The sequence below is a fragment of the Narcine bancroftii genome, chromosome 4 (genome assembly GCF_036971445.1).
Source record: "Narcine bancroftii isolate sNarBan1 chromosome 4, sNarBan1.hap1, whole genome shotgun sequence".
Lineage (NCBI taxonomy): Eukaryota > Metazoa > Chordata > Chondrichthyes > Torpediniformes > Narcinidae > Narcine > Narcine bancroftii.
This window is the reverse complement of record NC_091472.1, coordinates 192621102-192634535: the sequence shown is the minus strand read 5'-3', so window position 1 is coordinate 192634535 and position 13434 is coordinate 192621102. Positions and strand designations below refer to the sequence as shown.

General features: G+C 49.5%; 1 protein-coding gene across 2 annotated transcripts in view; it reads right to left on the bottom strand.

Annotated features, from left to right (window-relative positions):
• The window catches only part of LOC138761394 (oxysterol-binding protein 2-like), a 514880-nt gene that overhangs the window by 209163 nt on the left and 292283 nt on the right, over window positions 1–13434 (bottom strand). For both annotated transcript variants that reach the window (XM_069933419.1, XM_069933420.1), the window contains one exon: window positions 11296–11413. In XM_069933419.1, the coding sequence (XP_069789520.1) occupies window positions 11296–11413 (118 nt within the window). The remainder of the gene's footprint in view (window positions 1–11295; window positions 11414–13434) is intronic.

The window sequence follows — 13434 nt, the reverse complement described above, 5'->3', positions numbered from 1 at the left end:
GATTCAGTCAGATCACTGACCGCTGGATTGCAACGAAGCCACTGTACCCACTCTGATTCAGTTGGACCACTGGCCGCTGGATTGGAACCAACCCACTGTACCCACTCTGAGGTAGTGGGACCACTGACCGCTGGATTGGAACGAACCCACTGTTCCACTCTGATTCAGTCAGTCCACTGACCGCTGGATTGGAATAAACCCACTGTACCCACTCTGATTCAGTCGGACCACTGATGCCTGGATTGGAATGACCCTATTGTACCCACTCTTATTCAGTCGGTCCACTGACCGCTGGATTGGAATGAACCCACTGTACCCCTTCTGATTCAGTCGGACAACTGATCGCTGGATTGGAATGAACCCACTGTACCCACTCTGATTCAATCAGACCACTGACCGTTGGTTTGGAACAAACCCACTGTACCCCTTCTGGTTCAGTCGGACTACTTATCGCTGGATTGGAACGAACACACTGTACCCACTCTGATTTAGTCGGACCACTGACCGCTGGATTGGGGACAAACCCACTCAACCCAGCCTGATTCTGTCTGAACACTGGCCGCTGGATTGGAACGAAACAATTGTACCCACTTTGATTCAGTCATACCACTGACTGCTGGATTGGAACGAACCCACTGTACCCACCCTGATTCAGTCAGAGAACACACAACTGGACTGGAATGAACTCATTGTACGCACTCTGATTCAGTCAGTCCACTGACAGCTGGATTGGAACGAACCCACTGTACCCACTCTGATTCAGCAAGACCACTGACGGCTGGATTGGAACGAACCCACTGTACCCACTCTGATTAAGTCGGACAACTGATCGCTGGATTGGAATGAACCCACTGTACCCACTCTGATTCAATCAGACCACTGACCGTTGGTTTGGAACAAACCCACTGTACCCCTTCTGGTTCAGTCGGACTACTTATCGCTGGATTGGAACGAACCCACTGTACCCACTCTGATTTAGTCGGACCACTGACCGCTGGATTGGGGACAAACCCACTCGACCCAGCCTGATTCTGTCTGAACACTGGCCGCTGGATTGGAACAAAACAATTGTACCCACTTTGATTCAGTCATACCACTGACAGCTGGATTGGAACGAACCCACTGTACCCACCCTGATTCAGTCAGAGAACACACCGCTGGATTGGAATGAACTCATTGTACCCACTCTGATTCAGTCAGACCACTGACAGCTGGATTGGAACGAACCCACTGTACCCACTCTGATTCAGTTGGACTACGCTGGATTGGAACGAACCCACTGTACCCACTCTGATTCAGTCGGACCACTGACCGCTGGATTGGAACGAACCCACTGTACCCAATCTGATTCCGTCTTAACAATGGCCACTGGATTGGAATGAAACCACTGTACCCACTCTAATTCAGTCAGATCACTGACCGCTGGATTGCAAAGAAGCCACTGTACCCACTCTGATTCAGTTGGACCACTGGCCGCTGGATTGGAACCAACCCACTGTACCCACTCTGAGGTAGTGGGACCACTGACCGCTGGATTGGAACGAACCCACTGTTCCACTCTGATTCAGTCAGTCCACTGACCGCTGGATTAGAATAAACCCACTGTACCCACTCTGATTCAGTCAGACCACTGATGCCTGGATTGGAATGACCCTATTGTACCCACTCTGATTCAGTCGGTCCACTGACCGCTGGATTGGAATGAACCCTCTGTACCCACTCTGATTCAGCAAGACCACTGACGGCTGGATTGGAACGAACCCACTGTACCCACTCTGATTCAGTCGGACAACTGATCGCTGGATTGGAATGAACCCACTGAACCCACTCTGATTCAATCAGACCACTGACCGTTGGTTTGGAACAAACCCACTGTACCCCTTCTGGTTCAGTCGGACTACTTATCGCTGGATTGGAACGAACCCACTGTACCCACTCTGATTTAATCGGACCACTGACCGCTGGATTGGGGACAAACCCACTCGACACAGCCTGATTCTGTCTGAACACTGGCCGCTGGATTGTAACGAAACAATTGTACCCACTTTGATTCAGTCATACCACTGACAGCTGGATTGGAACGAACCCACTGTACCCACCCTGATTCAGTCAGAGAACACACCGCTGGATTGGAATGAACTCATTGTACCCACTCTGATTCAGTCAGACCACTGACAGCTGGATTGGAACGAACCCACTGTACCCACTCTGATTCATTCGGAGAACACACCGCAGGATTGGAATGAACCCACTGTACCCACTCTGATTCAGTCAGACCACTGACCGCTGGATTGGAATGAAGTGAGTGTACCCACTCTGATTCAGTCAGACCACAGACCGCTAGATTGCAACGAACACTCTTTACCCACTCTGATTCAGTCAGACCACTGACAGCTGGATTGGAAAGAGTCCACTGTTCCCACACTGATTCAGTCGGACCACTGACCGCTGGATTAGAATGAACCCACTGTACCCATTCTGATTAAGTCGGACCACTGACCACTGGATTGGAATGAACCCACTTTACGCACTCTGATTCATTCGAACCACTGACCGTTGGATTTGAACGAACCCTCTGTACCCAATCTGATTCAGTCAGACAACTGATGGCTGGATTGGAACAAACCCATTGTACCTACTCATATTCAGTCAGACCACTGACCGCTGGATTGGAACGTACCCACTGTACCCACTCTGATTCATTCAGACCACTGACCGCTGGATTGGAACAAAATCTCTGTACCCACTCTGGTTCATTCGGTCCACTTACCTCTAGATTGGAAGGAACCCACTGTAGCCACTCTGATTCAGTTGGACCACTGACCACTGGATTGGAACGAACCCACTGTGCCCACTCTGATTCAGTTGGACCACTGATGACTGGATTGGAACGAACCCACTGTGCCCACTCTGATTCAGTAGGACCACTGACCGCTGGATAGGAACGAACCCACTGTACTCACCCTGATCCAGTCAGACCACTAACTGATGGATTTGAATGAACTCACTGTACCCAATCTGATTCAGTCAGACAACTGATGGCTGGATTGGATCGAACCCATTGTACCTACACATATTCAGTCAGACCACTGACCGCTGGATTGGAACAAAATGTCTGTACCCACTCTGATTCATTCAGACCACTGACTGCTGGATTGGAACAAAATCTCTGTACCCACTCTGATTCAGTTGGACCACTGACGACTGGATTGGAGCGAACCCACTGTGCCCACTCTGATTCAGTAGGACCACTGACCACTGGATAGGAACGAACCCATTGTACCCACTCTGATTCAGTCAGAGAACACACCGCTGGATTGGAATGAACCCACTCTACCCACTCTGATTCAGTCGGACCACAGACCGCTAGATTGCAACGAACACTCTGTACACACTCTGATTCAGTCAGACCACTGACAGCTGGATTGGAAAAAACCCACTGTACCCACACTGATTCTGTCGGACCACTGACCGCTGGATTGGAATGAACCCACTGTACGCACTCTGATTCAGTCAGGCCATTGACAGCAGGTTTGGAATGAAACCACTATACCCACACTGATTCAGTTCGATCACTGACCGCTGGATTGGAACAAACCCACTGTACCCACTCTAATTCAGCCGGACTACTGACCGCTGGATTGGGGACAAACCCACTCTACCCAGCCTGATTCTGTCTGACCACTGGCCGCTGGATTGGAACGAACCCACTGTACCCAATCTGATTCCGTCTTAACAATGGCCACTGGATTGGAATGAAACCACTGTACCCACTCTGATTCAGTCAGACCACTGACCGCTGGATTGCGACGAAGCCACTGTACCCACTCTGATTCAGTTGGACCACTGGCCACTGGATTGGAACCAACCCACTGTACCCACTCTGAGGTAGTGGGACCACTGACCGCTGGATTGGAACGAACCCACTGTTCCACTCTGATTCAGTCAGTCCACTGACCGCTGGATTGGAATAAACCCACTGTATCCACTCTGATTCAGTTGGACCACTGATGCCTGGATTGGAATGACCCTATTGTACCCACTCTGATTCACTGGGACCACTTGCCACTGGATTGGAACGAACCCAGTGTACCCACTCTGATTCAGTCGGACCACTGACCGCTGGATTGGAATGAACCCACTGTACCCACTCTGATTCAGTCAGACCACTGACCGTTGGTTTGGAACGAACCCACTGTACCCCTTCCGATTCAGGTGGACTACTGATCGCTGGATTGGAACGAACCCACTGTACCCACTCTGATTCAGTCGGACCACTGACCGCTGGATTGGAACCAACCCACTCTGCCCACTCTGATTCAGTTGGACCACTGACCGCTGGATAGGAATGAACCCACTGTACTCACCCTGATTCTGTCGGATCCCTGACAACTGGATTGGAACAAAACAAATGTACCCACTCTGATTCAGTCGGACAACTGACCGCTGGATTGGAACGAACGCACTGTACCCACTCTGATTCAGTCAGACCACTGACAGTTGGTTTGGATTGAACCCACTGTACCCCTTCTGATTCAGTCGGACTACTGATCGCTGGATTGGAACAAACCCTCTGTACCCACTCTGATTTAGTCGGACCACTGACCGCTGGATTGGGGACAAACTCACTCTATCCAGCCTGATTCTGTCTGGCCACTGGCCGCTGGATTGAAACGAAACCATTGTACCCACTCTGATTCAGTCGGACCACTGACCACGGGATTGGAACGAACTCACTGTATCCATTCTGAAACAGTCGGACCAGTGACGACTGGATTGGAACGAACCCACTGTACCCACTCTGATTCAGTCGGAGAACACATCGCTGGATTTGAATGAACTCACTGTACCCAATCTGATTCAGTCAGACAACTGATGGCTGGATTGGAATGAACCTTCTATACCCACTCTGATTCAGTCGAACCATTCACCGTCGGATTGGAACGAACCCACTGTACCCACTCTGATTCAGTCGGACCACTGATGGCTAGATTGGAACTAACCCATTGTACCCACTCAAGTTCAGTCGGACCACTGACCGCTGGATTTGAATGAACTCACTGTACCCAATCTGATTCAGTCAGACAACTGAAGGCTGGATGGGAAAGAACCCATTGTACACACTAAGATTCAGTCGGACCACTGACCGCTGGATTGGAATGAACTCACTGTACCTACACTGATTCAGTCAGACAACTGATGGCAGGATTGGAACGAACCCATTGTACCTACTCGTATTCAGTCAGACCACTGACCACTGGATTGGAACAAAATCTCTGTACCCACTCTGATTCAGTCGGTCCACATACCTCAGGACTTAAAGGAACCCACTGTACCCACTCTGATTCAGTTGGACCACTGACGACTGGATTGGGACGAACCCGCAGAACACAGTCTGATTCAGTAGGACCACTGACCGTTGGATAGAAACGAACCCACTGTACTCACCCTGATTCAGTCGGACCCCTGACCACTGGATTGGAACAAAACGAATGTACCCACTCTGATTCAGTCGGACAACTGACCGCTGGATTGGAACAAACGCACTGTACCCACTCCGATACTGTCAGACCACTGGCCGCTAGATTGGAACAAAGGCACTGAATCCAATCTGATTCCGTCTTAACAATGGCCGCTGGATTGGAACGAACCCACTGTACCAATTCTGATTCAGTCAGACCACTGACGGCTGGATTTGAACGAACCCTCTGTACTTACTCTGATTCAGTGGGACCACTGACGGCTGGATTGGAACCAACCCACTCTGCCCACTCTGATTCAGTAGGACCAGTGACCGCTGGATAGGAATGAACCCACTGTACTCACTCTGATTCAGTCAGACCCCTGACCACTGGATTGGAACAAAACGAATGTACCCACTCTGATTCAGTCGGACAACTGACCGCTTGATTGGAACAAACGCACTGTACCCACTCCGATTCTGTCTGACAACTGGCCGCTAGATTGGAACAACGGCACTGTATCCAATCTGATTCATTTTTAACAATGGCCGCTGTATTGGAATGAACCCACTGTCCCCACTCTGAATCAGCCGGACTGCTGACCGCTGGATGGGGACATACCCACTCTACCCAGCCTGATTCTGTCTGACCACTGGCTGCTGGATTGGAACAAACCCACTGTACCCAATCTGATTCCGTCTTAACAATGGCCACTGGATTGGAATGAAACCACTGTACCCACTCTGATTCAGTCGGACCACTGACCGCTGGATTTGAACGAACCCACTGTACCCACTCTGATTCAGTCGGTCCACTGGCTGCTGGATTGGAACGAACCCACTGTACCCACTCTGATTCAGTTGGACCACTGTCCGCTGGATTGGAACCAACCCACTGTACCCACTCTGAAGTAGCGGGTCCACTGACCGCTGGATTGGAACGAACCCACTGTTCCACTCTGATTCAGTCAGTCCACTGACCGCTGGATTGAAATAAACCCACTGTACCCACTCTGATTCAGTCGGACCACTGATGCCTGGATTGGAATGAACCCATTGTACCCACTCTGATTCAGTCGAACCACCGACCACTGGATTGGAACGAACCCACTGTACTCACCCTGATTCAGTCGGACCCCTGACCACTGGATTAGAACAAAACGAATGTTCCCACTCTGATTCAGTCGGGCAACTGACCGCTGGATTGGAAAGAACGCACTGTACCCACTCTGATTCTGTCTGCCCACTGCCCGCTAGATTGGAACAAAGGCACTGTATCCAATCTGATTCCGTCTTAACAATGGCCGCTGGATTGGTACGAACCCACTGTACCAAATCTGATTCAGTCAGACCACTGACGGCTGGATTTGAACGAATCATCTGTACCCACTCTGATTCATTCGGACCATTGACTAATGGAGTGGAACGAACCCACTGTACCCACTCTGATTCAGTCGGACCACTGACCGCTGGATTGCAACGAAGCCACTGTACCCACTCTGATTCAGTTGGACAACTGGCCGCTGGATTGGAACGAACCCACTGTACCCAATCTGATTCCATCTTAACAATGGCCACTAGATTGGAATGAAACCACTGTACCCACTCTGATTCAGTCAGACCACTGACCGCTGGATTGCAACGAAGCCACTGTACCCACTCTGATTCAGTTGGACCACTGGCCGCTGGATTGGAACCAACCCACTGTACCCACTCTGAGGTAGTGGGACCACTGACCGCTGGATTGGAACGAACCCACTGTTCCACTCTGATTCAGTCGGACCACTGAGAACTGGATTGGTATTAACCCACTGTACCCATTCTGATTCAGTCGAACCACAGACCGTTGGCTTGGAATGAACCCAATGTACGCACTCTGATTCAGTCAGGCCACTGACAGCTGGTTTGGAATGAAACCACTCTACCCACTCTGATTCAGTTCGATCACTGACAGCTGGATTGGAACGAACCCACTGTACCCACTCTAATTCAGTTGGACAACTGACTGCTGGATTGGAATGAACCTTCTGTACCCAATCTGATTCTGTCAGACAACTGATGGCTAGATTGGAACTAACCCATTGTACCCACTCAGATTCAGTCAGACTACTGATGGCAGGATTGGAACGAATCCATTGCACCTCCTCATATTCAGTCAGACCATTCACCGCTGGATTGGAACGTACCCACTGTACCCACTCTGATTCATTCGGACCACTGACCGCTGGGTTGGAACAAAATCTCTGTACCCACTCTGATTCAGTAGGTCCACTTACCTCAGGACTGGAAGGAACCCACTGTACTCACCCTGATTCAGTCGGACCCCTGACCACTGGATTGGAACAAAACGAATGTACCCACTCTGAGTCAGTCGGACCACTGATGCCTGGATTGGAATGACCCTATTGTACCCACTCTGATTCACTGGGACCACTTGCCGCTGGATTGGAACGAACCCACTGTACCCACTCTGATTCAGTCGGACCACTGACCGCTGGATTGGAATGAACCCACTGTACCTACTCTGATTCAGTCAGACCACTGACCGTTGGTTTGGAACGAACCCACTGTACTCCTTCTGATTCAGTCGGACTACTGATCGCTGGATTGGAATGAACCCACTGTACCCACTCTGATTCAGTCGGACCACTGACCGCTGGATAGGAATGAACCCACTGTACTCACCCTGATTCAGTCGGACCCCTGACCACTGGAGTAGAACAAAACGAATGTACCCACTCTGATTGTGTCGGGCAACTGACCGCTGGATTGGAACGAACGCACTGTACCCACTCTGATTCTGTCTGCCCACTGGCTGCTAGATTGGAACAAAGGCACTGTATCCAATCTGATTCCGTCTTAACAATGGCCGCTGGATTGGTACGAACCCACTGTACCAAATTTGATTCAGTCAGACCACTGACGGCTGGATTTGAACGAATCCTCTGTACCCACTCTGATTCATTCGGACCATTGACTACTGGAGTGGAACGAACCCACTGTACCCACTCTGATTCAGTCAGACCACTGACCGCTGGATTGCAACGAAGCCACTGTACCCAATCTGATTCCATCTTAACAATGGCCACTGGATTGGAATGAAACCACTGTACCCACTCTGATTCAGTCAGACCACTGACCGCTGGATTGCAACGAAGCCACTGTACCCACTCTGATTCAGTTGGACCACTGGCCGCTGGATTGGAACCAACCCACTGTACCCACTGTGAGGTAGTGGGACCACTGACCGCTGGATTGGAACGAAACCACTGTTCCACTCTGATTCAGTCAGTCCACTGACCGCTGGATTGGAATGAACCCACTGTACCCACTCTGATTCAGTCAGACCACTGACCGTTTGTTTGGAATGAACCCACTGTACCCCTACTGATTCAGTTGGACTACTGATCGCTGGATTGGAACGAACCCACTGTACTCACTCTGATTCAGTCGGACCACTGACCGCTGGATTGGAACCAACCCACTCTGCCCACTCTGATTCAGTTGGACCACTGACCGCTGGATAGGAATGAACCCACTGTACTCACCCTGATTCAGTCGGACCCCTGACCACTGGATTGGAACAAAACGAATGTACCCACTCTGATTCAGAGGGACCACTGACCGCTGCATTGGAACAAACCCACTGTTCCACTCTGATTCAGTCAGTCCACTGACCGCTGTATTGGAATAAACCCACTGTATCCACTCTGATTCAGTTGGACCACTGATGCCTGGATTGGAATGACCCTATTGTACCCACTCTGATTCACTGGGACAACTTGCCACTGGATAGGAACGAACCCACTGTACCCACTCTGATTCAGTCGGACCACTGACCGCTGGATTGGAATGAACCCACTGTACCCACTCTGATTCAGTCGGACCACTGACCGCTGGATTGGAACGAACCCACTGCACCCCTTCCGATTCAGTTGGACTACGCTGGATTGGAACGAACCCACTGTACCCAAACTGATTCCGTCTTAACAATGGCCACTGGATTGGAATGAAACCACTGTACCCACACTGATTCAGTCAGATCACTGACCGCTGGATTGCAACGAAGCCACTGTACCCACTCTGATTCAGTTGGACCACTGGCCGCTGGATTGGAACCAACCCACTGTACCCACTCTGAGGTAGTGGGACCACTGACCGCTGGATTGGAACGAACCCACTGTTCCACTCTGATTCAGTCAGTCCACTGACCGCTGGATTGGAATAAACCCACTGTACCCACTCTGATTCAGTCGGACCACTGATGCCTGGATTGGAATGACCCTATTGTACCCACTCTTATTCAGTCGGTCCACTGACCGCTGGATTGGAATGAACCCACTGTACCCCTTCTGATTCAGTCGGACAACTGATCGCTGGATTGGAATGAACCCACTGTACCCACTCTGATTCAATCAGACCACTGACCGTTGGTTTGGAACAAACCCACTGTACCACTTCTGGTTCAGTCGGACTACTTATCGCTGGATTGGAACGAACACACTGTACCCACTCTGATTTAGTCGGACCACTGACCGCTGGATTGGGGACAAACCCACTCAACCCAGCCTGATTCTGTCTGAACACTGGCCGCTGGATTGGAACGAAACAATTGTACCCACTTTGATTCAGTCATACCACTGACTGCTGGATTGGAACGAACCCACTGTACCCACCCTGATTCAGTCAGAGAACACACAACTGGACTGGAATGAACTCATTGTACGCACTCTGATTCAGTCAGTCCACTGACAGCTGGATTGGAACGAACCCACTGTACCCACTCTGATTCAGCAAGACCACTGACGGCTGGATTGGAACGAACCCACTGTACCCACTCTGATTCAGTCGGACAACTGATCGCTGGATTGGAATGAACCCACTGTACCCACTCTGATTCAATCAGACCACTGACCGTTGGTTTGGAACAAACCCACTGTACCCCTTCTGGTTCAGTCGGACTACTTATCGCTGGATTGGAACGAACCCACTGTACCCACTCTGATTTAGTCGGACCACTGACCGCTGGATTGGGGACAAACCCACTCGACCCAGCCTGATTCTGTCTGAACACTGGCCGCTGGATTGGAACGAAACAATTGTACCCACTTTGATTCAGTCATACCACTGACAGCTGGATTGGAACGAACCCACTGTACCCACCCTGATTCAGTCAGAGAACACACCGCTGGATTGGAATGAACTCATTGTACCCACTCTGATTCAGTCAGACCACTGACAGCTGGATTGGAACGAACCCACTGTACCCACTCTGATTCATTCGGAGAACACACCGCTGGATTGGAATGAACCCACTGTACCCACTCTGATTCAGTCAGACCACTGACCGCTGGATTGGAATGAAGTGAGTGTACCCACTCTGATTCAGTCAGACCACAGTCCGCTAGATTGCAACGAACACTCTTTACCCACTCTGATTCAGTCAGACCACTGACAGCTGGATTGGAAAGAGTCCACTGTTCCCACACTGATTCAGTCGGACCACTGACCGCTGGATTAGAATGAACCCACTGTACCCATTCTGATTCAGTCGGACCACTGACCGCTGGATTAGAATGAACCCACTGTACCCATTCTGATTAAGTCGGACCACTGACCACTGGATTGGAATGAACCCACTTTACGCACTCTGATTCATTCGAACCACTGACCGTTGGATTTGAACGAACCCTCTGTACCCAATCTGATTCAGTCAGACAACTGATGGCTGGATTGGAACAAACCCATTGTACCTACTCATATTCAGTCAGACCACCGACCACTGGATTGGAACGAACCCACTCTACCCACTCTGATTCTGTCGGTCCACTGACCTGTGCTCTGGTGGGTCCGTCGTCACTGTGATGAATTCTGTGGCACTTTCCATGGCATCAAAATATTCGGTCTCCTCATCTTCGTCACTTGTCTCCCCTTTCACGGGTCTCGTCCTTGCTGCATTTAAGCATGTACATTAAAAGGCATTCCTATTTTACAGAGTATGCAGGCATTTCATGTTCCCTGACAATTAAAGTGATTGTGTTGGGACGGGAGCTGTGGATTCTGCTTTAGCACTCACCACACACTGATGTACAGAGTGGGTTTGACATGAGACCATAAGACATACAAGCAGAAATAGGCTATCAGCCCATCGGGTCTACTGCACCATTTAATCATGAGCTAATCCTCTTTCCCACTCAGACCCACTGCTCCTTTGATGCTCTGGCTAATCAAGAACATCAATCTGTACTTAAATACACACCATGACTTGTTCCCTATATTTATGTGTGGCATCAAATTCCACAGATTTGCCACCCACTGGCTAGAGAAATTCCTCCGCATCTGAGTTTTAAGCAGACGTCGTTCAATCCTGACTTGAGCCCTCTTGTCCTCGACTTTCCCACCGTGAGAAATAACCTTTCTACATCTACTCTGTCCACACCTTTCAACATTTGAAATGTTTCAGTGAGGACCCACTTCATTCTCCTAAATTCCAACAAGGACAGGCCAAGAGCTGTCAAACGATCCTCATAGGATAACCCTTTCATTCCCGGAATCATTATTGTGAATGTCCTTTGAACCCTAACATCAGCACATCCCTTCTTAAATGAGGTGCCCAAATCTGCTCACTATGCTCTGTGAGGTCTCACCAGTGCCTTAAAAAGCCTCAACATCACATCCCTGCTCTGATGTGAAATCAAGCTGTTTCTACACATCCCTTGTTGTGCCTCGAAGATTGGTGCTGGGTTCCTTGTTTGTCACTTATATCAGAAGGACAGAAGGTAGGTAGAGGGGTGAAGTGGTTCTGCTTGTTAAAGATGGAATTCAAACTTTAGAGAGAGGAGACTTTGGAGCAGAAGATATAGAATCCTTGTGGGGAGAATTAAGAAACTGTAAGGGTAAAAAGATCCTCATGGGAATTGTGTCCAGGGCTCAAACAGTAGCCAGGATGTGGTGTGCAAACAACAGAGGGAGATAGAGATGTAAAACAGGATCTTTTCAAGAGACAATGGGACTGGTGCATGTAATTGAAAAAAATGGAGGCTTATGCAGTAGAAAAATTCTAGGCTCTTGTTAGAGAAGGTTATTGGGTTGGCTCAGCACTGTGGGCCGAAGGGCCTGCACTGCGATGTAGATTTCTCTGTTCAATGTAATAGTCAGTTTAAATGGAGGATTCACAGCTTCACTCCAGATGCAGATGCTTCCATTGGACAATGTGCTCGGGAGCAGCACATCCTTCAGTTGATTGCAAATTCTCCCCTCCTCCCCCCCCCCCCCCCCCCCCCAGGCCCAGGCCATGCCCTCTTCTCACTGCTACCATCAGGAAGGAGGTACAGGAACACCCAATGGTACAGATACTGCTTTTTCCCCTCTGCCATCAGATTTCTGAACGGACAACGAACCACAGACATAACCTCGCTTTTTTCTCTCATCTTGCACTAATTAATTTATATTTTTAAATACGCCATGCAATGTATCGCAATTTTTGCACCTGTGATGCTGCCATAAAACAACAAATTTTGTCTTGCACGTTCATGACAATAAACCTGATTCTGATTCTTGAAAATTATGCTGCAAGACAGATTATGTAATAAGAGAACACTTGGGTAAAATTTTTCTTTGGCTCATTGGAGGTGACAGATATGAATAACAACAGATTTGTAGTTGTTGTTTTCTCTTTTACAGCAAGACTCGTCAAAATGACCATTCTCGGTATCTCAGGCTGAGTTCAATTCAAATGCATCATCCGGCCAATGAACAATTAACCCATAACTAGTATAAACTACTCATCACAATCAATGGCATTTTCTAAGTGTTCAATGGGGAAGTAAAGACCTGGACCCACTGCCAATCACCTACCGCCATAATCGCTCCACAGCAGATGCAATCTCACTGGCTCTCCACTCAGTGCTGGATCACCTAGACTATAGCAAATCATTAGTCAGGCTGCTTTTCATCGATTACAGCTCGGCTTT